A 25,959-nucleotide genomic window follows, 5' to 3' on the forward strand; every position below is an offset into this window, starting at 1 on the left:
TGCAGGATTAGAAGTGATGTTGACGAAGACTTTAACGTATTTGGTGCAAGAGACGTTTTCAGTAAATTATAAGGTAAGTTTTATGTATATTTTATATCTATAATTAAACTTTAATAATTGATTTTGTTTTGATATCGTTTGTAGGTTTGGGTGTATAACCATGTTGGAACTATGTTAGGGAGGTATTGGCTTCTCCAAAAGGACCTTGGAAGAACCTTTTCAGAATAGCTCGTTATAGTTATTAGGGTAACTTAGTGTTATAGTGTTATAGTTATTAGGGTAACTTAGTGTTATTGTTATTACTATATGGATTATATTATTATGATGTCGTTTAAATATCTGGATAATGTAGCATGATAAATAAGTTGTTAATAATAAAGTAAGCAGTATGCCGACATCTCCAGGACCTCGGCTGTCACCTAAATAATGCATGCTTTTAGTCATGTTAAATAAAGAAATGAATACCTAAATATACCACCTATGATATATTTTAATTTTGTAAGTTTTGGTACAAAATCTTATAGTTTCTCTAATTTATTAATCGCGGGAATCAAATAAATCCGCAATCTTTCAAACAAGTTCACATATATCTTTAATTGATTACAGTTCAGTTTATGAAACAATATACTACCTCAAAGTAGTGAACTACATGGATTTGATCCCTGATTAACTAAGAAGGATAGGTAGGCACCTTGAGAAAGTTTCTTATACTAGTTAATGGAAACTAGCTCAAGCTCAATCCAAAATGTAATAAACCTTTTATAAATTCAAGCATAACCTCAAAATTACAATGAATTGCCCGAATTGGGCATTTCTACTTTATAATATGTATTATTATGATCTGTTTAAAGTATTGATAACTGTACTATAGAGTCCTCAATTCTAATATCATGTTTTTTGATTACGTGTTTACTAGTTAAGATATGTATAGTAATTATTTGATGTATTAGTAAATTGTGTAATATTCCATAGGATTGTAGAGGTCAAGGTTATACATAGTGTTCTTCGTGATTATAAAGTGAAGTCAAGGTCTATTGGGGTTGCAGAGGTCAAGGTTAGTCCTTTAAATTTTTAAATCATTTTGATTGAATTTTATTTTGGTAAAAAAATAGTTTAAATGAGATTGATTTTATTTTGACAGGCTTTTGCTCTAGTCCTTCTACAAGGTTGTTTGATGTGCTTGGGAAAGAGAGAAGCAACATCGCACATGCAAGTTGATCGAAGTCATTTGAAATTATTCATTTTATATTTTTATATAATTATAATTAACTTTGACTATTTGGTAAATTTTGCAGGATTAGAAGTGATGTTGACGAAGACTTTAACGTATTTGGTGCAAGAGACGTTTTCAGTAAATTATAAGGTAAGTTTTATGCAAATTTTAATATCTATAATTAAACTTTAATAATTGATTTTGTTTTGATATCATTTGTAGGTTTGGGTGTATAACCATGTTGCAACTATGTTTGAGAGGTATTGGCGTCTCGAAAAGGACCTTGGTAGAAATTTTTTAGAATAGCTCGTTATAGTTATTAGGGTAACTTAGTGTTATAGTGTTATAGTTATTAGGGTAACTTACTGTTATAGTTATTACGGTACTATATGGACTATATTATTAAGAAGTGGGTTAAATTTCTGGATAATGTAGCATGATAAATAAGATTTTAATAATAAAGTAAGCAGTATGCCCACATCTCCAGGACCTCTGCTGTTACCTACATAGTGCATGCTTTTAGTCATGTTAAATAAAGAAATGAATACCTAAATCTACCACCTATGATATATTTTAATCTTGTAAATTTTGAAACAAAATCTTTTAGTTTCTCTAAGTTATTAATCGCGTGAATCAAATAAATCCGCAATCTTTCAAATAAGTTCACATATATCTTTTATTGATAACAGTTGAGTTTATGAAACAATATACTACCTCAAAGTAGAGAACTACGTGGATTCGAACTCTAATTAACTAGATAGGGTACGTAGGCACCTTGAGAAAGTTTCTTATACTAGTTAATGGAAACTAGCTCAAGCTCAATCCAAAATGTAATATACCTTTTATAAATTCAAGCATAACCACAAAATTACAATTTATTGCTCGAATCAGAGATTTTTACTTTATTATATGTATTTATTAGGATCCGTTTAAAGTATTAATAACCGTACTATACAGTCCTCAATTCTAATATCGTGTTTTTTGATTACGTGTTTACTAGTAAAGATATGTATAGAAATTATATGACGTATTAGTAAATTTTGTATTATTCCGTATTGTATTATCTTTTATACAATATAGAATAGGGATAGATTATAAACACATCGTAAAGGGGATCCTGCACAGTGTTCTTGGTGATTATAAAGTGAAGTCAAGGTTAGTCCTTTAAATTTTTAAATCATTTTGATTGAATTTTTACTTTGATAAAAAATTAGTTTAAATGAGATTGATTTTATTTTGAAATGCTTTTGCTCTAGTCCCTTTACAAGGTTATTTGATGTGCTTGGGAAAGAGAGAAGCAATGTCGCACATGCCAGTTGATCGAAGGCAACTTAAATTTTTCATTTTATATTTTTATAGAATTATAATTAACTTTTACTATTTGGTGAATTTTGCAGGATTAGAAGTGATGTTGACGAAGACTTTAACGTACTTTTTGCAAGAGACGTTTTCCGTAAATTATAAGGTAAGTTTTATTTATATTTTAATATCCTACAATTAAACTTTAATAATTGATTTTGTTTTGAGATCTTTTGTAGGTTTGAGTGTATAAAGCGTCTCGAAAAGGACCTTGGTAGAAGTTTTTTAGAATAGCTCGTTATAGTTATTAGGGTAACTTAGTGTTTTAGTGTTATAGTTATTAGGGTAACTTAGTGTTATAGTTATTACGGTACTATATGGACTATATTATTATGAAGTGGGTTAAATATATGGATAATGTAGCATGATAGATAAGTTGTTAATAATAAAATAAGCAGTATGCCCACATCTCCATGACCTCGGCTGTCACCTAAATGGTGCATGCTTTTAGTCATGTTAATAAAGAAATGAATACCTAAATCTACCACCTATGATATATTTTAATCTTGCAAATTTTGAAACAAAATCTCATAGTTTATTTAAGTTATTAATCGCGCGAATCAAATAAATCCGCAATCTTTCCAATAAGTTCCTATATATCTTTAATTGATAACAATTGAGTTTCTGAAACAACATACTACCTCAAAGTAGAGAACTACGTGGATTTGATCCCTACTTAACTAGATAGGGTACGTAGGCACCTTGAGAAAGTTTCTTATACTAGTTAATGGAAACTAGCTCAAGCTCAATCCAAAATGTAATAAACCTTTTATAAATTCAAGCATAACCACAAAATTACAATTTATTGGCCGATCGGGGTTTTTTACTGTATTATATGTATTTATTAGGATCCGTTTAAAGTATTGATAACTGTACTATACAGTCCTCAATTCTAATATCGTGTTTTTTGATTACGTGTTTACTAGTTAAGATATGTGTAGAAATTATATGACGTATTAGTAAATTGTGTATTATTCCGTATTGTATTATCTTTTATACAATACAGAATAGGGCTAGATTATGAACACATCGTAAAGGGGATCCTGCACAGTGTTCTTGGTGATTATAAATTGAAGTCAAGGTTTATTGCGGTTGCGGAGGTCAAGGTTAGTCCTTTAAATTTTTAAATCATTTTGATTGAGTTTTTACTTTGATTAAAAATTAGTTTAAATGAGATTGATTTTATTTTGTTAGGCTTTTGCTCTAGTCCTTCTACAAGGTTATTTGATGTGCTTGGGAAAGAGAGAAGCAACGTCGCACATGCAAGTTGATTGAAGACAATTTAAATTATTCATTTTATATTTTTATAGAATTATAATTAACTTTTACTATTTGGTAAATTTTGTAGGATTAGAAGTGATGTTGATGAAGACTTTAACGTATTTGGTGCAAGAGACGTTTTCAGTAAATTATAAGGTAAGTTTTATGTATTTAATATCTATAATTAAACTTTAATAATTGATTTTGTTTTGATATCTTTTGTAGGTTTGGGTGTATAAAAGGACCTTGGTAGAACTTTTTTAGAACGGCTCGTTATAGTTATTATGATAAGTTATTGTTATAGTGTTGTAGTTATTAGGGTAACTTTGTGTTATAGTTATGTCACACCCCAATTTAACGATAGATATTATACAATCATTACAATAGTTAACAAAAGGAAGTAAATACAACCGGATCCAAGATCTTACAGTTTAAGGTTTGGAACAACCCAATACTATTAACTATTACAACCTGATTTTTATTATCGAATCCTCACACAAAACGATCACTAATTCAACCTGAGCTCGAACATACGAATCGGCATCACAGGTCTTACGCGCTGTCTGCTTGAATCTAACCATATCTGCTAGTTGTAATATCAGGGTGAAAGCAAGTAGTGAGCCAAATGCTCAACAAGCGCTATAATATACATAAACAAGAATGAAAGAATAACAATGGAAATGAAAGATTCAACAATATAGTATCAAGAGATAAACTTTCAGGGTGATGGCATCTTTTCTTGTAATAAAACAATTCAAAACCATTCTTTATCAAAAACCATTTTATGATGCTACGGATTACAGCCGGTGATCAGCCGCGAAGTAATCCCGAACCTCGCTGGGTTCTAAAACATTAATGGGATCCCTAGGCAACCTTCAAGCCTGCAAATTAAGAGGGGAAAGGACTTGCGTCTCAGTCCAGATCCACTATTTAAAGAAAATATTTGTCCCCCTTTGGGACTGAAAATCCAAATTTTAACTTTTAAATTTTAAAAATTTATTTGATGCCAAGTGACGGTTAAACAATGAACATCTTTATCAAGGGTTCTAGATCAACTTTAAAGCCATGATCAACGAGACTGATACCTTATCAAATGGAATCGCAAAGTTTCTATTCTCAAGGAATCTGACAATGAGGTTTCACAGGGTTGTTGGATAGTAATAAGGAACTAAGTCAAACTAGGTTCAAGGTAATGGTTCCAGATAAGACATAGGTATTAAAATATAAAGAAGGTGAGCATCAGTTCAAAGTATAACAGGGTAATCATGTTTTAGGGGTAAGAATAGGGTTATCAAGCAATCATGAACGACTTTAAGGAATAACTGACTTTTAGGTATCAAGATAAGGTTACTGAGTATAACTTGGACAGGGTTCAACATCACAATTACTTTGGTATATTAGCATGGTATGACTTTTGAATTACTTGCATAGAAATCTTCAAGTAAAGTTAAACTACTTGCAATAAATACTTGAGGGTTCATGGTACTTGCATATAATACGAAAGATAGATTTGAAACCACTCGGATCATATATACCAAGGTGAATTAGAATACTCGCATCATATATTAAAGCTGGGCTAACACACATTTGCAGTATAAACAAAAGGTAGGTTGAAACACTTGCCTTGAGAAAGGCTTGACTTGACTGGCAGGTGGGAGCAACTGGAGCTTCACTCGACTTTAATGGCAAGTTTACCCTCGTCTCGAGAGCCTACACAAAATAATAATAACCCCATTATAATATATACTCACTAACTCAACCTAAATACAAACCGAAATTACGCACATTGGCACTTAGGCCTATATACACATACACACTTGTAATCACCTTATAAGCATAATAGTTCACATAGCCACACATGTTCACATAACACATTTAAGTACATAATAATATATCCACACACTATATTGTATCACTAGGCTCGGAGATCTCACTCCACTTACTCAAGTCACTTAGTTATGCCAAACTAGCCAAAACTCTTAATATCGACCTCATAACTCGAAATGCCTTTTCTAAACCATCAAGTTCATATGGACCCTGACTTAGGCCTTACACTCTACTGACCTCATACTATCTTACAATTATGATGGTCAACCTAGGCCTCACTCATAAGTGCCCTAAAACCAAAGGTTAAGTGATTGTGCTCATTATAGTGATTTCAGGATGACACCAATGGGTTTTTGAGTACAATTGACACCTTTACACTTCAAGTTTACCTCCCAAACTTTTACACTAGACTCTTCTGATCATAAGGCAACTCCCAAACGTGGTGTGGCTCAAGGGCCTAGCATGGGCCTACCTGGGCCTAAGCTTAAAGTCCAATGTTCCCTTGTTTTCTGGACAGAAAAGTGTCCTGATTTGCACTAACTTATGACACATAATTCTAACTCAATTCCTATGAACTTTGGCTGGAAAAACTCATCTGACACTCCTTCTAACTAGGGCTAACCAAGGCCTAGTTGCAACAAAACTGTCCCCTGGACAGATTTAGTGTTTTCACTCGTGCACCTAACCAAACAACCTACAAACCTCTAATAAACACCTGAAATCTAAAGTATATTCCTAGTGCTAGCTTCTGGTGACTTGGGCCTCAAAGTGCATTACAATGACAAGGTCAAATCTCACTCTAAACCTCATGGAACCAAACTGAAATTCCGCAGACTCTAATGTACCCCTTTTCACCATGTTCCCACTTGACAAACCAAACCAAACATCAACCAAAACTCAAACCAAACCCCAACCAAGGCAACCTACTGAACTAACACTCCCACACACAACATTGGCTTAGTGGAGATCATCCTTACCTAAGGTGCAATATAGCAAAACAAGAGTTAACACAATATACTAATTACAAGTCATCTCAAATTCGAAAGTAACACTTAAATCCTTCAAATATATACGAATCAAAAACACATAACAAGGAGCACAAATCATATTTGATATCTTAACTCAACTGAAATTAGAGATTATTAACAAAAATCAAACCAAATGATCAAGAACTTTCGAAAATCATGAGTTGAACCTATGCATGCATGCTTTCGAGTTTACAAGCCAAAAACAATATGGTTTCCAAAATAATTTCATAATAAAATCAACATGCAAGCCTAGCATTAACCATAACTATGTGATCACTTAGCATGCAAAGAGTTTTATCAAGTTTTTATTTCCAAAACCAAGCTATTATCACATAAACATTCAAAAATCAACAAAGCAACAAAGAAACACCATTAAGAACCATTCATTTGGCTCCCTTATGGTCATGGCCGAATGAAATGGAAGGGAAATGACCATATAAACAAGAGTTTCACTCTCATGACTTGGCATTTCACCATTCCTTGTAGTTCTCTCAATAATACAACCTTAAATCCATGAGGATCAAGATTATATTTTGAGTTCTAGTTAAAACTATGACATGCAAGATCAAAACATAAACTTTTCACCCTAAACTCTTTGGATTATTAAAGAACAAGATATGGGGAGTGAGATTACTTAAATGGAAGGATGTTTGAATGAAAAATGAAGAAAAGGAGGGGGTGGGCTTCGGCTAAGGGAATGGCCGAGAGGGGGGGGGTTTGCCGAGAGAGAGAGTGGAGAGGGAGGAGAGAGTGAGGTGAGGGTGGAGTGAAGTTTGATGATTATAACATCTTGTACTTGATTTTTATTATTTTGATTTGACTAAAAGAAGTGAGTGGAATTGAGAATTGACAAGAGTAACCTTCAAGCAAACTTGTGCTATTTTGCATGCAAGGATAAGGTAGTAATTTGGCTAGTGAATTAGTAGTTAGTGGGTTTGGAAATTCCAAGTTTACTCTTAATTTGTGTTTGGGAGCAAAATGCATGCATGGACAACTAAGTAATTTGCAAATTAAAAATCAACTAATTTATATAAAACAATTTCTATAAATATAAATGCACATCCATAAATCACAAAATATATGCCATAAAATAGCTTATGATTTTAGAAATTTAATGATATAAAATTTGAAAATTTATTGTTAAAAGATTTTTAAAATCGATTTTTCATATAAATGAAGTACTTTTGATTATCATTTAAAAATACTAAATGATAAGATTTTCCTTTCAAATTTTTTTATATAAACTAATACATTAAACTATTAATTTTTTGGTACTCAACATATAGATCATCCACATTTATAATTCCACACAATTTAAATCTTAATTATAAACACACAATTATATATATAAGATTTAGAAATACCGGTTGTAACAAGTTATTACGGTACTATATGGACTATATTATTATGAAGTGGGTTAAATATCTAGATTATGTAGAATGATAAATAAGTTGTTAATAATAAAGTAAGCAGTATGCCCACATCTCCGGGACCTCGGCTGTCACCTAAATAATGCATGCTTTTTAGTCATGCTAAATAAAGAAATGAATACCTAAATCTAACACCTATGATATATTTTAATCTTGTAAATTTTGAAACAAAATCTTATAGTTTCTCTAAGTTATTAATCGCGCAAATCAAATAAATCCGCAATCTTTCAAATAAGTTCACATATATCTTTAATTGATAACATTTGAGTTTATGAAACAACATACTACCTCAAAGTAGAGAACTACGTGGATTTGATACCTGATTAACTAGATAGGGTACGTAGGCACCTTGAGAAAGTTTCTTATACTAGTTAATGGAAACTAGCTCAAGCTCAATCCAAAATGTAATAAACCTTTTATAAATTCAAGCATAACCACAAAATTACAATTTATTGCCCGAATCGGGGAGTTTTACTGTATTTTATGTATTATTAGGATCCGTTTAAAATATTGATAACTGTACTATACAGTCCTCAATTCTAATATCGTGTTTTTGATTACGTGTTTACTAGTTAAGATATGTATAGAAATTATATGACGTGTTAGTAAATTGTGTATTATTCCGTAGGATTGTATTATCTTTTATACAATATAGAATAGGGCTAGATTATGAACACATCGTAAAGGGGATCCTGCAAAGTGTTCTTGGTGATTATAAAGTGAAGTCAAGGCCTATTGGGGTTGCAGAGGTCAAGGTTAGTCCTTTAAATTTTTAAATCATTTTGATTGAATTTTTACTTTGATTAAAAATTAGTTTAAATGAGATTGATTTTATTTTGACAGGCTTTTGCTCTAGTCCTTCTACAAGGTTATTTGATGTACTTGGGAAAGAGAGAAGCAACGTCGCACATGCAAGTTGATCGAAGACAATTTAAATTATTCATTTTATATTTTTATAGAATTATAATTAAATTTTACTATTTGGTAAATTTTGCAGGATTAAAAGTGATGTTGACGATGACTTTAACGTACTTGGTGCAAGAGACGTTTTCGGTAAATTATATGGTAAGTTTTATGTATATTTTAATATATCTATAATTAAACTTTAATAATTGATTTTGTTTTGATATCTTTTGCAGGTTTGGGTCGAAAAAAAGTCTTGTTATTTGTATTTTAAAATTAGCATGCTCATGCTAGTGGTGGCTACTGTGGCTACTGGTAATGACTTCTGTAAGAATATTTGTTTGTACTCTATTAACATTTCTTTGTATTTAGGGTATTGGATCTTGATGAGGATAGAACACATAATTCATGAGATTCTTAATTTTTCTGATTAATGAACTTTGAGGGACCTCTTAAAATCACTAGAACTTGGAATTTCACGCCGGTCTTTAGAACAGTAGAAACCAGAGTCTCGTGATTGGTCCAAGTGAACTCTCCAGTCTGAATCGCTTTTTTAGAGTCAACGGTCGTTAATGCTTGTGGCTGAGGAGTACCATATGCTTATGAGTTAGGCGTTAAGGGTTTGGAAAACAGCTTTAAATAAAACCGCTGATATGTAGTTTATGTGGAATCAGGAACTTCAGAATATGGTCTTAATCAAACACTTTTCTTTCCAACTTCATTCCTCGACCAGATTTTTTTCGTACTTCTTGAGATTAATATGGACCAGAAATTTGGACTTTGAGATTGTGTCAAATTGCACGTGGAGGCTATGGGCTTCAGAAATTACTAATTATAGTTTAGTAGTTCTCTAGATAACAAGTTGAGACCTAATATTGGCCATTGTCCTACAGTTCGCGTGATATAAGTAAAAAATATGTGACTTAAACCGTCAAAACCTGCATCCTCAAGTGACCTGGGAATGCTTTAATTATGGTGGAAAGTTGTTTAGATTTCATGGGAATTAGGTTTTTTAAATAATATAGGATGACTTATTGTATATAGCGGGTTGTATTGTTTTTTTAATAATTAATGATGACTTTTTATTTAGTTTGTAGCTGAATGCTATGTTTGTGATAAAAAAATTATTTTCCCATCTAAGTAAAGGAAACATGACAATTGGATTGGTTAATGGAAGCTTGATATTGATCAAATATCTTATACAGTACCTGAGGAGATGGACCTGCTTGCTATAGTGTTAGGTTTCCTCGGACATGAGATCTCTTGGTCTAGAACTTTGTAGATCAAGTTGGACAGATTGATGGTAGGAAAGTATAGGTTGGTATTTATCTAAACAACCCATTTGTGTAACATGTGAATAAATACCTTAAAAGAATAGATCAAATGAGAACCTTAACTTCCATCATGGAGTACAATTGATAGAAGTGTCAACTTTAAGTCCAGGAGCAGAGTCCATGTAGCTCCCTATATTTTGACGTTTAGATTTATTCAGAAATACATATGTAAATAGAAATATTGTAAAATTATAAAGTGTATGCTAGAATCTCAACAAGACTAGTGGCTTGCGATATTTAGTCCCATTATTATTGCACATATTTAGTCCCTAGTTGTTCCGGATGATAGCAAATTTGTGTTAACGGGGTAAGTATGTGATCCACTAATGGGATGACATGTAACATTCTTCAATAAATAGGAAAAAAGCCCCGCAGTAAGATCCTTGTTTGGACACAAGAACTCACAGGAGTTTGCTTCAACTCAGACGAGTTTATTCCCGTCACTAGGCCATTTTGGTAGTGGAAGAAGCCCAGTTTTTGCAGGGCAATATCTAAACCTTATGCTTAAAGATGAGATGAGTTAAAACAATGCAGAGAGTGCGAACTGGGAACTCAGGGAATGAGTCATAACCAAGTCAAAGAAGAGCCGTAAAAGAGCTACATTCAGTTCTATAGCTAAAGAAGAGTGAAACAAAGCCATAGTCTCTTTCTTGGTATTAAATCCAATGATTATATTTAATAGTGTTACAGTCAATCCAATTTTTAAGGAAGATGGGGAGCCAAGGGGTTTTATGATTGTGAAACTACTATATGCTACTGATAAATTGTTAATTTTGTTAGGAAAGAAAAAGATTATACAAAATCACAGTGAGATTTATAATTAATAGTGTTACATTCAATCCAATAATTTTGTACAATTCATATTAAATTATGTCTGTGTATAAATGAGACAAATTGTGTTAATTACTTATACATGGAGAAATCAATATAGTTTCATATTTAAATTATTTTTGAATAGATCTAACTTTATGTATACTTGTCTTTGTTTTGTCAATAATAGATACATACACTACTTGTATTCAAGCAATATTTATGTCAATGAACTCTACTTGTATTTGAGAAAAATTTACTTTATTACGTGATAAAATTTGAATATTACTTTATAATCTCAAGATGGGGACTTTTTTTATTTTATTTTTATACATGACATGTAAAATATAGGTGTCCTAGCCAAGTAATATAGCTTAAAAATAGAAAATTATTTAGGATTATGATCAAAGTCTTATTTAGAAATTAAAAGCATATCTTAGATTTAGCAGAACTAAAAAGAAGGCATAGCTTGAATTACTGATCCAACGTCACTAAATTTGAGCTTGCATGGAATGTTTGTTAAGTTGTCACCTTGATTCGAGGTGGATAGCTACTAGATATATTCAGTGATTCGTCTTTGAGTTGAGTGTAGAAAGAATATTTATTGACAAAGGGAACTTTCCAAGGACCACTAGTTGCTTACCTTTGTGTTTGGTAGTATTTTGACCATCTAGCAGGTGTTGGATCTTTTTTAATTAACTTGCTTAGTTTCTGCACACTTATACTGTCCTGCAATCTGATCCCCTATTGGAACATATTTGGGAAGTTACGCCGGTGGCAAATCGATGACATTAAACACATCACAAGAGTCCTTTTCTGGAACTGAGTAGAATTGCCAATACGCATGCATAATAGGGTCTAGCTGCTCGCCACATGCACATATAATTTTTAGTATGAATATTGATAAGCCGGATTGTTTTCGGATTCCCGTTCACAGAAGTAGGCCTCAATGGTGTACATGAACGCTTAGATTGGTATTCCTCCGGCTTCACAGCCGTGGTAGCAATCCAGTTATCTTTGTCCAACACCAGGTACCTGTTATTGTAACTGCATCTACGTCCAGTTCCAGTTCTGGAGCTATGAACTTCGAACAATGCCTCTTGGCTCCCTTCATATTCGCCACGAAAGTTGACAAACTGCTTGTTCTCCCCCTCTTCCTTTACACATATTGCATTAATTTTTTGTTCTCGTGTGACCGGAGCGCAACAAGGCTTGGCAGCGCCACAGTTATTTTAGTCATTTTCTTTTTACTGTATAAATATCAGATTATATATCTTTGAATTGTAGAAAAGAATGCCCAAAGCTTCACATGAATCACCCTTTATATAGCAAAAGACATATACACTTTGTAAAGTTACTGGATAAAAGTATTTACACTTTCTCTGTTTCTGGAAAATGGACTTCAAACTTTGCATCTGCGCGCCCTACTTGTTCACCACGAAACTGGACAGACCCATTCATCTTGCCATTTCCTTTATGTTGCCATAATATTTTGCTATGTTGTGACTGGAGCTCAATAAGCCTTGGCATTTGGCAACGCTACAACTGTTTGACTCATCTATTATATATATCTACTTATCTCTATAAAGTAGTATCTAAGGCGTATGACATGGCATAACTAGAATTGCAGTTTGCTATTTTATATCTATATATCTATCTATATCTATCTATCTATATATTTATATAAAGTACTATCTCTATTTCATTTTAACTGTCTCTTGACTTTTCTGCATACATCTCAAGATTCATTGATCGCATAGTAAAAATTATCATTTTTAATATTTTCCTTTAGTAAATAAAAGTTTAAGTAATATATTTTTATTCATAAAAAGAAAATTTTAAAAATTATTATTTTAACTATGCGGTCAAAGCACTTTGAAATGAGTGCATAAAAATCAAGCGACTATTAAAAAGAAACAGAGGGAGTAATATCCAAGGCGTATGACGTGGCATGGCTAGAATTGCAGTTTGCTATATTATATAGTTTCTAAAGCATCCAGTGTTCTTTCTATAATTTTGGGATAATAGGAATGAAATTAGAACTTTTTCTGCAACTGTTGGTCTTCTTGTTGCTGTTTCATATATTATGGCCAGTTCTTATTCAATTTCCTTGCATGATGGTTCAGCTTTAATGTGGAGAAGAAAATGAACCATCATCCCCTACATATGCATCTCTGCTCATTTGCATTTGCACTTGCAATCATTTTATCCATTTATCTAACCATATTAACTATTGGAGTTAGTTATTCGAGTTTCAGTGACTATAATTTTCTTTGGAATTCAATTTTTACTGGTTTTTTTATATGTGGTTAAAATGCTTACAAAGTGGGAGGCCCCATCATCTGTATTCCGCTTCGGTGACCTTTTGACGTTTTGAAAGATCAAGTGATCTCAAGCCTAGGTCCTGCGATACCAGGCCATTAATCTATAACCTATTTTAGCTTTTTTATTTTCCATAGATATGCTTCGTTGTGCTGCTTAAGTTGTTATTCATGTGCAATTTTTGGTATTATTCTACTAATAGTGGTCTCATAATCTTTAAATTATCTTGGATGTTATTCCTTGTATAAGGTTTACTGTGTTGGATTTACAACATTAATGGACGAGGAGCTGTTTTGGAGTGTCAAGTGGAGGTGTACCTATCTTTCATTACATCTGTCTCTTTCTCCCTCTGTGTGTTCCTACTTATATGTTAGTAGTATTTTTTTCCCCTTCACTCTTCTCTTTTTCATGCAATTTAGCCTTTATAATTCGTACAAAAAAACAGGACCGCATATTTTGGTTCGTGTTTATTTTTCTAAATTTTCAGGCTTGTGATTAGAGGGATTTACCTTGAGGGGATGCATACAATTTTAACTTACATGAGCTCTTCTGGAATCTTTTGTAGGTTAAGGACTAGATGATTGATTTATATCTTGGATCGGAGTTAGAAAACATATTCAGTGCAAAGTGATTTAAAGAAGGTGTATTGATTAAGCTCGAGGTTGGCTAGCTATAACATTTTTAGGTAATTCTCCTCTAGGCGAAAAGAATTAGGCATCATCATCTTATCAGTTACGAACATTACTATAATGACTAAAACTTAGGTACATATATACAAGTCATAGAATAATGTGAAAATCTTCTATGTACTGTGCAAATACTAAGCAATAACCTTTCAACTTAATGGGTATAACCTTTTTTTGGAAATTAAGTTCATTTTTGAATGCTAGAAAATGCTATGGTTTTGTTATCCTAACTGCTCTATGCTGATGGAGAGCTTGTATTTGTATTCATTGCAGGTAACTTTCTCTTATTTACATATATATTGTATATTTTGCTAATCCAGTTTTTAACATAAACTGACTGCCGTACTTTATGAGAATAAATTGCAACAGAAGTATAGGGTGAAATAAACACTACAACCATTTCTTATGGCAGTTTATTTGACTTCCCACCTGCAACCACATTCTTTGGAAAATCAAGAGTTGATGTAATTAATTATCTTATCTTTTTCTCTAACATGAGTTTATTGCTTTGTAGAAGTTCCTTCCCTGTAAGAAGCAAGGTTGGATTTTCAATTAGGACAGCAGTGAGAACAAATGGTTTGTGATAACCACTTGTCTCTTAGCAGATCTGCATAACATCCGATTATTAAAAGAAATTATGTGCATGTTGCAAGAAGAAAGGCAGGATAGTGTTTTGCGTTCACTAACCCCTTCCAAACAATCCAATGTTCTATTTGCAGGACTTGCGTTTAAGAGACTTGGAAGGAGTTTGGGCCATGGTGAAAGGCAAGGTCACACACTTCATTCTAGAGTAAATTTTAATGTCACTCCAATGGTTGTTTAAATATATTAACTGATTTGCTTAGCTGAAACAGAATATATTAACATGCCTCGAAATGGATCTATTAACCAACAGAAAACATATTTATCCAAAGCATGTGCTTTTACAGGTAAGAAATAGACATTGTTGTACATGTGTTGATGTATACCTTTCTGTTAGCATGCTGTAAGAAAATCCTAAATGTTTCTCACTCTCAAGTCACACTAGCTAGCTAGGTTCTACTTTAGATCTGAGATTTCACAAATGACTATAGTTGGGGCATTGTCTTCAACATTCTCTACTGGAGTTCCCCGTTTATGTGAGGTTTAGAAAATTTGAGTTTTGTGGTCTTAAATTGCAACTGTTATGTAAGCAACCACCTGTTCCTGACAATCACAATTCACAAGTGCCGGAAAAAGAGAAGGCTTAATGACCTTTTGGCCCTTAAAGTATGGGCCAATATACCTATCAGCCCCAAAAGTATGGAGTCGTACCCTTTGACCCCTAGAGAATACCGTTCCCTTTAGCCCTTTTCGTGATGAAAACGACATATCGGACTAATCGGAGGGTAACACAGTTGTTATTGTAGAAAATGGCTAAAAGGAACGATACCTAATACTATAGGGGTTAAAAGGTATGGAAAACCGGCTTTTACTAAAATTGTTTCTAATCCAAGTTGTTGTTGATGGCAGGATGATTTTGTAGTTGACATTTTCTTCAATACAATATACTTCTGTATACGGGATGGGAATGAGGGAGAGAAGGATCCATAAATTTAACTTACAAATATGAAAACATTGGCCTATTTCAATGAAATAAATGAATGTTTTGTTCTGTCTATAATTATGGGTAGAAGTTGCTTGCAATGATGGTGCCTTTTTCTTTCTCAGAATCCAGGTTTTGATGGAGTTGAAATCCATGGTGCTCATGGATACCTAATAGACCAATTTTTGAAAGATCAAATCAACGACCGAACAGACAAGTATGGGGGCTCCTTGGAGAACCGTTGCAGATTTGCTTTGGAAGTTGTTGAAGCTATGTCAGAAGAGATAGGAGCGGATAGAGTAGGCATAAGGCTTTCTCCTTGTGCAAATTACATGGAATCAGGTGATTCAAATCCTGAAGCTTTGGGACTTTATATGGCTGATTTATTGAATAAATTTGGTATTCTGTACTTGCACGTGGTGGAGCCGAGGATGAAAACTCTGGGAGAAAGATTCAGATGCTCCGAGAGTCTCGTGCCAATGAGAAAAGCGTTTAATGGTAATTTTATTGTTGCCGAGGGTTATGACAGTGAAGATGGTAATAATGCAGTGGCTGAGAACCATGCAGACCTTGTTGCCTATGGCCGTCTGTTCTTGGCAAATGCTGATCTGCCCAAGCGGTTGGCTACACTGATTATCCGTTTCTTGATGAAACAAACAGTGTTTAACTGTAAAACATGAAACACTGAGGTTAACCTGTTGTATTCTGTCAGTTGGAATTTATTATTGTGTTGTAGTTTATGCTTATGATAAACTGTTCTCGGTGAAACCTGGCTCTTCAGTGGCATTCCATTTAGTCTTCCTACTCGTTGACATGGCAGGGTGGTAACAAGCGTGAGCGAAGTTCTCATCTAACAAACTAGTTTTTTTTAGGGTGAATAATGTTCAAACACATCTGAAAATTATATTCTGGTCAAAATATGGCAGCCTTATAGGTGTGTGCAGAGGTTTTTTCCCCCTAAATAATGACGTTTTATGTACCAACTGTCCTTATCAGTCGTAAGTGTGTAATATCATATTTACACGTCTGGTTGAATTTTACCTTGGAAAAATGCTTCAGAATCAGAAATTCAAATCTAATAAAAATATCCCAAATTACCCTGTAATAGGCGTCATGTCATTTGGAATAATTTTTAGCTACCAGTTACTGATAAAGCTTTACTGATAAAGCTTTACCCTTCACTTAAAAAAGAAAAATTGAAGGCTAAGAAATTGGAAAATGTTTTCAACTTGGCAACTTGTAGTTAAATTCTTAGTTCAAAATATATACGCAACTTACTGCCATGATTGATCTCCTCGAGGCTTTGTTATGAGTTATGACTGAGTTTTGCACTACATATATACGCAACTTAGTGCCCTGATTGACCTCCTCGAGGTTTTATTATGAGTTATGACTGAGTATGAGTTATGACTGAGTTTTGCACGACTGATGTTTGGTAACTTTTTTAGTTATAATTTGTTTTGAACTTGTAGTTGTATCATATAACTAATAAGTATATTATTAAGCCCGTTTTCCATACTTTTTAACGCCTATAATTTTTTTTAGCCCTTTTTTATAATAAAGATTGTTTTACCCTCTGATTTAGTCTAATATGTCGTTTTAATCACGAAAAAAGCTAAAGGAAAAGATATTTAATATTCTATGGGGTCAAAAAATATGACTCCATACTTTTGGGACTGATATGTATATTGACTCATTCTTTAAGGGCCAAAAGGTCATTAAGCCAAAAAGAGAATCATTGTAACTCTAATAGGCTTAATGACATTTTCAGCCTCAATGTTTGCATCAGTGTACCCATAAAGACCTAAGTTTGAAAGCATACATTTTCAGCCCTTCGGTATCTAAAATATGCTCTTTTACCTTTGAGTCAAAACGACTCAGAAAACGGTACGTAACCGCGGGGATATTTTAGTAATTATTCAGCCGATATTCAGATACTTTTGAAACGTACCTTTTGGACGTTAAACTTTGAAATTGCACACATAAACCCTAAAATCTACATATTTCTTAAGGGTAGGAGTGTTCGTATATTTCTTAGCTCAGAGGGATGAAGAACAAGAAGAGGATAGTGAGCATTTGTATATTCGATGAGGTTCAAGGGTTGATAATCGAATTCGTACCTTTCCAATTTTTGAATCCATTGTTGAAGATACACCATGATTTCCACTTTCTAATGGAAAAAACCATCTTTCATGTTTTTCATGTAAACCACGCAGATAATCGATGCTCACATCCCCTTCCCCATTCTCTTATGACAAGTATCAGGGCTTGCTCTTAGATAAATGAAGGCATCTAGGCAAAGGTGACACAACAGGATCAAACCAAGAGTCGTATATGCTAATTTCCATTTCATTCATCCACTTTGCTTGATGAACAACTCGTACAAACACCTAAGGGAAACATAATTAGACATTGTTGTGAATATATTGTGTACTTGATGATCACTTAAACAAAATGTCTAAGTAGATTTTACTTAGTAAAATTATGTAGCTCTCGACGGATAAGAATTATAGTCCTGACGGATAACTCATTATAGTCCTGACGGATGATTAACTTATTATCCATCGAGTGAGTAGCTTATGTAATAATAAGTTTGTAGCACAGTGATGTATGCACCTTTGTATAGAATCTGTAGTAGCATAAAAGTCATGTTGACTTTAACTAGATATGCAGAATATGTTGATTAATTGTACATAAGCAATGTCTTGTAATTCTGTATAAGTGAAATGAAGTCAAGTGCCAAAATAGCTACCGACGGATGATTAACAAAGCCTTCGACGGATGATCAAATAACTATCAACGGATGTTTAACATAGCAGTCGACGGATGATCAATCATGTCATCGACGGATGATCTGAAAGTCGACGGATGATCATATCAAGAATTCGAACATCAGTTGGACAGTGAAAGCTGACACACAACCGTCGAGTTGGATACAAACACACTGTGGAAGCCCATTAACTGGGTAATAGAGGACGAAAAGCAACAAAGATCAAGACTGTTAGATTTTATATTTGTTCAGTCTTTTTGACTTTATAATCTTGGTAATATATAAACCAAGAGAGTAGCAAATAGAAAAATGACTGAGATAGCTGAGAAACACACAAACAGAGAAATCTTTGTAAGCATAATCTTTAGCATTTCCTGTATTCTCAGTAGTTCCATTTTGTAAGCAGCTGTGAGCATTTCTGCACACAGAGTCCTCTCGATATATTATATATATATCTCTGGTGGAATTGTTTAAATCCACCAGAAAGTTTTTAAAGACTCTTGTTTTTAATTACTTATGTTTTGATTCATTCAAGTTTAGATTCCGCATTGTGCTAATCAAAACAAATATATCTATAATCGAGTTGAATATTTTTAGTTCAAGAAAAAAATTCAAGAATTCCATTCAACCCCCCTTCTGTAATTCTTGCTATATTGTTAAGGGACTAACAATTGGTATCAGAGCAAGCTCTTAATCTACAAAGAGTTTAAAGATCAAAACAATTCAGCAAGATGAACAAGAAAGATGTTGGAGTCAAGATTCTTTTTCTTGATAAAGATAATTACCATCATTGGAAGGTAAAGATGCATCTTCATATGCTTTCTCAAGATGAGGCCTATGTGGACTGCATAGAAAGAGGCCCTCATGTTCCAATGAGAGCTGCAACAGGAAATGAGCCATTTGTTCCAAAGCCAAGGCATGAATGGTCTGATCCTGACATTGAACAAGTCGGGAAAGATAAAAAGGCCATGAACATTCTGTTCAATGGTGTGGATGCAGACATGTTTGATAACATCATCAACTGCAAGACTGCCAAGGAAGTTTGGGACACAATACAGATAATCTGTGATGGTACTGAGCAAGTAAGAGAAAATAAAATACATCTCCTGATTCAGCAATATGAGCATTTTCACAATGAGGAAAGTGAATCACTCAATGACATTTTTAGTAGATTCCAAAAACTACTAAATGCTCTTAAATTGCATGGAAGAGTCTATCAGACTAAAGACTCCAATCTGAAATTTCTCAGATCTCTTCCAAAGGAATGGAAACCAATGACAGTCTCATTGAGAAACTCACAAGATTATAAGGAGTTTACTTTGGAGAGACTGTATGGCATTCTGAAGACCTATGAGCTTGAGATAGAGCCAGATGAAAGAATGGAGAGAGGAAAGAAGAAAGGAGGATCCATTGCACTAGTTGCTGATCTGGATAAGGAGAAGGAAGTGAAGATGGAAGCTGTGGAATCAACTTCAAAGGTCTGTGAAAGTAAGGGTAAGGGGCTAGCTGCAGAAAATGAAGATTCATTGAGCCAAGATGACATGGAGGACATTGATGAACACCTAGCATTCCTTTCAAGAAGATAGCCAAGCTCAAGTTCAAGAAGAACTTTGGAGCTGCCAAGCCAAATAGAAACATGGTGGATAAATCAAAATTCAAGTATTTCAAATGTGGCTTGGCAGGGCATTTTGCAAATGAGTGTAGAAAGTCAGATTCCCTATAAGAAAAGATTTGAGTCTGTAGATTACAAGCAAAAATTCTTTGATCTACTCAAACAAAAGGAAAGGGCTTTTATTACACAAGAGAATGACTGGGCAGCTGATGGCTTGGATGAAGATGAAGATGTAAGCTATGTCAATCTAGCCCTAATGGCCAACTCTGATGAAACAGAGACAAGTTCCTCAAGCAATCAGGTAATCACTACAAACCTTGCACATTTATCTAAAGTTGAGTGCAATGATGCCATAAATGACATGTCTACAGAATTGTATCATTTGCGTGTTACACTTAAGTCCCTCACTAAAGAAAATGCTAAAATCAAAGAAAACAACTTGTTTTTGAGTGAGAGGAATAATGTGCTTGAGTCTCAGTTTGTTGAGTTTGAGAAACTAAAAATTGAGTGTAGGATTGCCAAGGAGGAATTAACCGAGTCCTTGAAAAAGGAAGAAATTTTAAAGAAGCAGCTCGATCGTGAACAAGAGGTGATTAAAGCATGGAAAACATCCAGAGATGTTCATGCTCAAATCACCAAGGTTCAAGGAATTGAGTCCTTTTGTGATGAAGCCTGGAAAAAGAATAAGGAGAAACTAGAACCTATTTTGGTAGATGGGTTGCTAACAGATGTAGACTCGACGGATGATGAGGACTATCCGTCGGATAACAAAAAATGTTATCCGTCGAATGATAAAAATCCTCATCCGTCGGTTGTAAGCAAACCCATCAGCAAAGCCAAATTAACCAAGCTAAATGATAAGTATGGGTCTGTTTCCAAGAACTTTGTTTTAGGAGAATCAAGTCAAGCTAAGAAAGGGAAAAAGGGTAATGTCGGTCACATGACTGTCAAACAGTTAAGTGACAGACTTGAGAAAATAGAGGTAAAAACAGAGACTGAAAAGAAAAACAATAGGAATGGTAAAGTAAGGATTAACAAACACAATAACTACACACCTGATAAATATGCTCCTAGAAAGATCTGTGTCAAGTGTGGTAGTGTAAATCATTTGTCTGTTAATTGCAAATCTCCCATGTCTGTTCAACCTCAATTTCCTAACATGAATGCCATGCCTCCCATGCCTGTTAATGCTATGCCTACACAGAATATGAATGCACAGTTTGCTAACATGCCATTTGCACCTAATCCATATTATGCTGCATACAATATGCCTCAAATGCCATTTAGCATGCCTTACTGGAATAACATGTTTGCACCAAGCATGCCATTTCCTGTTAGCCATAACATACATGATAATTCTGTTGCATCTAGTAGTTTCAAAGGCCCAACCCAAATGACTAAGGAAGAATCTGAAATTCCTAAGTCAAATGAGTTAAAACCTAAGAAACAGAAGAAGAAAGCTAACAAGGCAGGACCCAAGGAAACTTGGGTACCAAAATCAACTTGATTTGATTTTGATGTGTGCAGGGAAACAGAAAGAATCTTTGCTACTTGGATAGTGGCTGTTCAAGACACATGACTGGTGATTCTACCCTGCTCACAGAGTTTGAGGAGAGAGCTGGCCCAAGTATCACTTTTGGAGATGACAGCAAAGGTTACACTGTGGGATATGGCTTGATTTCAAAGGACAATGTCATCATTGAAGAGGTTGCCTTAGTGGATGGTCTCAGACACAATCTGTTGAGTATCAGCCAGCTTTGTGACAAAGGCAACTCAGTAACCTTCAACAAAGAAGCCTGTGTTGTGACCAATAATCAAAACAACAAAGTGGTTCTCACTGGTGTGAGAAGAGGAAATGTGTATCTAGCTGATTTCAACTCAACTAAAGCAGAATCTGTAACTTGTCTTCTCAGCAAAGCAAGTCAAGATAAAAGTTGGCTATGGCACAAAAAGCTATCCCATTTAAACTTCAAGACTATGAATGAGCTGGTAAGGAAAGAGCTAGTTAGAGGCATTCCTCTAGTGGAGTTTACAAAGGATGGACTGTGTGATGCCTGCCAAAAAGGGAAGCAGATTAAAGCATCATTCAGGAAGAAACTTGATTCAGCAATTGAAGAGCCTCTGCAACTGCTTCACATGGATTTGTTTGGACCAGTCAATGTATTGTCAATTTCTAAGAAAAGATTTTGCCTAGTAATTGTAGATGATTTCTCAAAGTTCTCTTGGACATATTTCCTAAAGTCTAAAGATGAAGCTAGTGAAATCATCATCAATCACATAAGGCAAGTTAACAATCATCCTGATTTCAAAGTTAGAAGAATCAGGAGTGACAATGGAACTGAGTTCAAGAACTATGTCATGAGAGCATTTTGTGAGGAAAATGGGATCTTGCATGAGTTTTCAGCAGCAAGGACTCCACAACAGAATGGAGTAGTGGAAAGAAAGAATAGATCTCTTATTGAAGCTGCAAGGACAATGCTTGAAGAATCAAAATTACCAACATATTTCTGGGCTGAAACTGTAAACACTGCATGCTACACTCAGAACATCTCTCTGATTAATCAAGCAAGATGCATGACACCTTATCAATTGTTCAAGAACAAGAAGCCAACTCTAAACTTTCTTCATGTTTTTGGCTGTAAATGCTATATTCTGAGAAATTAAACTGATCAAAATGGGAAGTTTGATGCTAAAGCAGATGAAGGAATTTTTGTTGGATATGTTGTTGGTAAAGCATATAGAGTCTACAATCTAAGAACTAACATTGTTGTTGAATCTATACATGTTGTGTTTGATGATAAAAAGATTGAAGGACTAAAAGATGGAGATTACCATGAGAGCCTCAAATTCGACAATGTTGAGATGGTCAGTGATGAAAGTGATGATGAGAGTGATCAAGAAACAGTGTCTAAGGATAATGCAGACAAATTTACCACAAATGAAGCACAAAACTCAACATCCGTCGAGTTACATAATGCTTCATCTGTCGGAAGGCAATCTGTATTATCCGTCGGAAGACAACCTGCCTCATCCGTCGGTACTCAAAATTCACCATCCGTCGGGTTATCAAAAGGAGCAGGAAGTCAAGGCAGATCACCCATAGAAAGTACCCCTATCTCAAATCAAAGATCCACAAACTCAGGGGGAGTTTCTAGCAATCAAAACTCAATCACACATCAAGACAACATTGAGGTCTCTTCATCTAGGGCTAATCTACCTCAACCAAGGAAATGGACAAAAGATCACCCCTTTGAACTGATTATTGGTTATGTTTCTTCCAGAGTTCAAACCAGGAGAGCAACTCAAGAAGAATGTCTATACAGCAGCTTCCTGTCTAAGGAAGAACCAAAGAAGGTAGAAGAAGCCTTGTTAGATCCTGATTGGATTTTAGCTATGCAGGAGGAGCTAAACCAATTTGAAAGGAATAAAGTATGGAAGCTGGTACCCAAGCCTAAAGGAAAGAATCCAATAGACACCAAATGGGTATTCAGAAACAAGATGGATGAAAATGGCATAGTAGTAAGGAATAAAGTAAGATTGGTTGCTAAAGGCTATTGCCAGCAAGAAGGAATAGATTTTGATGAAACATTTGCTCCTGTTGCAAGACTTGAAGCCATCAGAATCTTCTTAGCCTATGCAGCCCATGCCAATTTCAAGGTCTATCAAATGGATGTCATAAGTGCCTTTCTGAATGGAGATTTGGAGGAAGAAGTGTATGTTAGTCAACCTCATGGCTTTGAAGATCCAAATTTTCCAGAATATATCTATTATCTACTAAAAGCACTTTATGGACTGAAGCAAGCACCTAGAGCCTGGTATGACACTTTATCAAAGTTCCTTTTGGAAAATCACTTCACAAGAGGTACTGTAGATAAAACTTTATTTTTCAGAAATGTTAATGGCTCTAGCATACTTGTTCAAATTTATGTAGATGATATTATTTTTGGATCTACAGATGAGAAACTTTGTAAAAAGTTTGCCAAACTGATGCAAAGTAAGTATGAAATGAGTATGATGGGTGAACTAACTTACTTTCTTGGTTTACAAGTTAAGCAAGTGAGTGATGGAATATTCATTAGTCAAACTAAATATATTTTTGATCTTTTAAAAAAGTTTGATCTAATGGATTGCACATCTACAAAAACTCCCATGACTACTGCAACTAAGCTTGAACTAAACACTACTGAAAAGTCTGTGGATATTTCAAGCTATAGAGACATGGTTGGCTCACTTCTATACTTAACAGCTAGTAGGCCAGATATAATGTTTGCTACATGTTTGTGTGCTAGATTTCAGGCTGATCCTAGAGAGTCTCACTTGATAGCTATTAAGAGAATTTTCAGATATCTCAAAGGAACACCAAAACTTGGCATTTGGTATCCTAGAGATTCTGGTTTTGATCTAACTGGTTATTCAGATGCAGATTATGCAGGTTGCAGAATTGATAGAAAGAGCACAACAGGAACCTGTCAATTTTTAGGAGACAAGCTTGTGTCCTGGTTCAGTAAAAAGCAAAATTCAGTTTCTACTTCTACAGCTGAAGCTGAATATATTGCTACTGGCAGTTGCTGTGCACAGATTTTATGGATGAAAAATCAATTGCTAGACTATGGTTTGCAAGTTGAAAGAATTCCTATTTTCTGTGACAACACAAGTGCAATTGCCATCACTGAGAATCCAGTGCAACATTCAAGGACAAAACACATAGACATCAAGTACCATTTTATAAGGGAACATGTAATGAATGGTACTATAGAGTTACATTTTGTTCCAAGTGAGAAGCAACTTGTAGATATTTTTACCAAGCCACTGGATGAATCCACCTTCTCTAGGTTGGTAAGTGAGTTAGGTATGCTTAATTACTCTTAAATTTATTTGAATTATTTTTGTTAGTCCCTTAACAATATAGCAAGAATTACAGAAGGGGGGTTGAATGGAATTCTTTACCTTTTTCTTGAAATAAAAATGTTCAACTCTATTATAGATATATCTGTTTTGATTAGCGCAATGCGAAATATAAACTTTAATGAATCAAAATAAGAGTAATTAAAAATAAGAGTCTTTAAAAACTTTCTGGTGGATTTAAAGAATTCCAACAGAGATATATATTAATATATCGAGAGAACTCTGTGTGCAAAAATGCTCACAGCTGCTTATACAAGATAGAACAACTAAGAACACAGGAAATGCTAAAGATAGTGCTTACAAAGATTTCTCTGTGTTTGTTTCTAAGCTCACTTAGTTTTCTTAGTTCTTTTTCTATTTTCTACTCTCTTGGTTTATATATTACCAAGATTACAAAGTCAAAAGGACTGAATAAATATAAAATCTAACAGTCTTGATCTTTGCTGCTTTTCGTCCTCTATTACCCAGTTAATGGGCTTCCACAGTGTGTTTGTATCCATCTCGATGGCTGTGTGTCAGCTTTCACTGTTCAACTGATGTTTGAATCTTGATATTATCATCTGTCGACTTTCAGATCATCCGTCGATGACTTACTTGATCATCCGTCGACTGCTATTTTAAACATCCATTGAAAGTCATTTGATCATCCGTCGAAGCTTTGTTAAGCATCCGTTGATAGCTATTTTGGCACTTGACTTCATTTCACTTATACAGAATTACAAGACATGGCTTATGTACAGTTAATCAATCTATTCTGCATATCTAGTTAAAGTCAACATGACTTATATACTACTACAGATTCTATACAAAGGAGTATACAACACTGTGCTACAAACTCATTATTACATAAGCTACTCACTCGATGGATAATAAATTACTCATCCGTCGGGACTAAAATGAGTTATCCGTCGGGACTATAATTTTTATCCGTCGAGT

General features: G+C 34.2%; 1 protein-coding gene and 1 pseudogene across 24 annotated transcripts; one reads left to right on the top strand and one right to left on the bottom strand.

Moving 5' to 3' along the window:
* The first annotated feature begins 7 nt into the window (after positions 1 to 7).
* Positions 8 to 16,679, top strand: LOC141683846 (putative 12-oxophytodienoate reductase-like protein 1). Of its 24 annotated transcripts, none has more exons than XM_074488626.1 (20): positions 8 to 73; positions 145 to 246; positions 973 to 1,054; positions 1,142 to 1,209; positions 1,296 to 1,363; positions 1,436 to 2,678; positions 3,579 to 3,678; positions 3,767 to 3,834; positions 3,921 to 3,988; positions 8,746 to 8,872; positions 8,961 to 9,028; positions 9,115 to 9,182; positions 9,257 to 9,335; positions 13,736 to 13,855; positions 14,052 to 14,171; positions 14,377 to 14,445; positions 14,687 to 14,748; positions 14,892 to 14,942; positions 15,027 to 15,101; positions 15,862 to 16,679. In XM_074488626.1, exons 17-20 carry the CDS (start codon positions 14,746 to 14,748, stop codon positions 16,414 to 16,416), a joined length of 684 nt encoding a protein of 227 aa, XP_074344727.1. In that variant the 5' UTR covers positions 8 to 73; positions 145 to 246; positions 973 to 1,054; positions 1,142 to 1,209; positions 1,296 to 1,363; positions 1,436 to 2,678; positions 3,579 to 3,678; positions 3,767 to 3,834; positions 3,921 to 3,988; positions 8,746 to 8,872; positions 8,961 to 9,028; positions 9,115 to 9,182; positions 9,257 to 9,335; positions 13,736 to 13,855; positions 14,052 to 14,171; positions 14,377 to 14,445; positions 14,687 to 14,745; the 3' UTR covers positions 16,417 to 16,679. The 24 variants fall into 24 exon arrangements, with proteins under 24 accessions (XP_074344727.1, XP_074344729.1, XP_074344728.1 ...); XM_074488628.1 differs by having other exon boundaries at positions 14,690 to 14,748; XM_074488632.1 differs by having other exon boundaries at positions 18 to 73; positions 14,892 to 14,937.
* Positions 16,680 to 17,471: 792 nt separating this feature from the next.
* Positions 17,472 to 25,959, bottom strand: part of LOC141685797 (uncharacterized) — a 46,481-nt pseudogene continuing 37,993 nt past the window's right edge.

The sequence above is a fragment of the Apium graveolens genome, chromosome 9, assembly GCF_009905375.1.
Source record: "Apium graveolens cultivar Ventura chromosome 9, ASM990537v1, whole genome shotgun sequence".
Taxonomy (NCBI): domain Eukaryota; kingdom Viridiplantae; phylum Streptophyta; class Magnoliopsida; order Apiales; family Apiaceae; genus Apium; species Apium graveolens.

Bases quoted from the DNA above. Each gene is read 5' to 3' on its own strand.
- LOC141683846 (XM_074488617.1), top strand. From the start codon at position 14,810: ATGTGCATGTTGCAAGAAGAAAGGCAGGATAGTGTTTTGCGTTCACTA. The intron at 14,963-15,861 runs GTAAATTTTAAT...TTTCTTTCTCAG, and splicing joins GTCACACACTTCATTCTAGA to AATCCAGGTTTTGATGGAGT.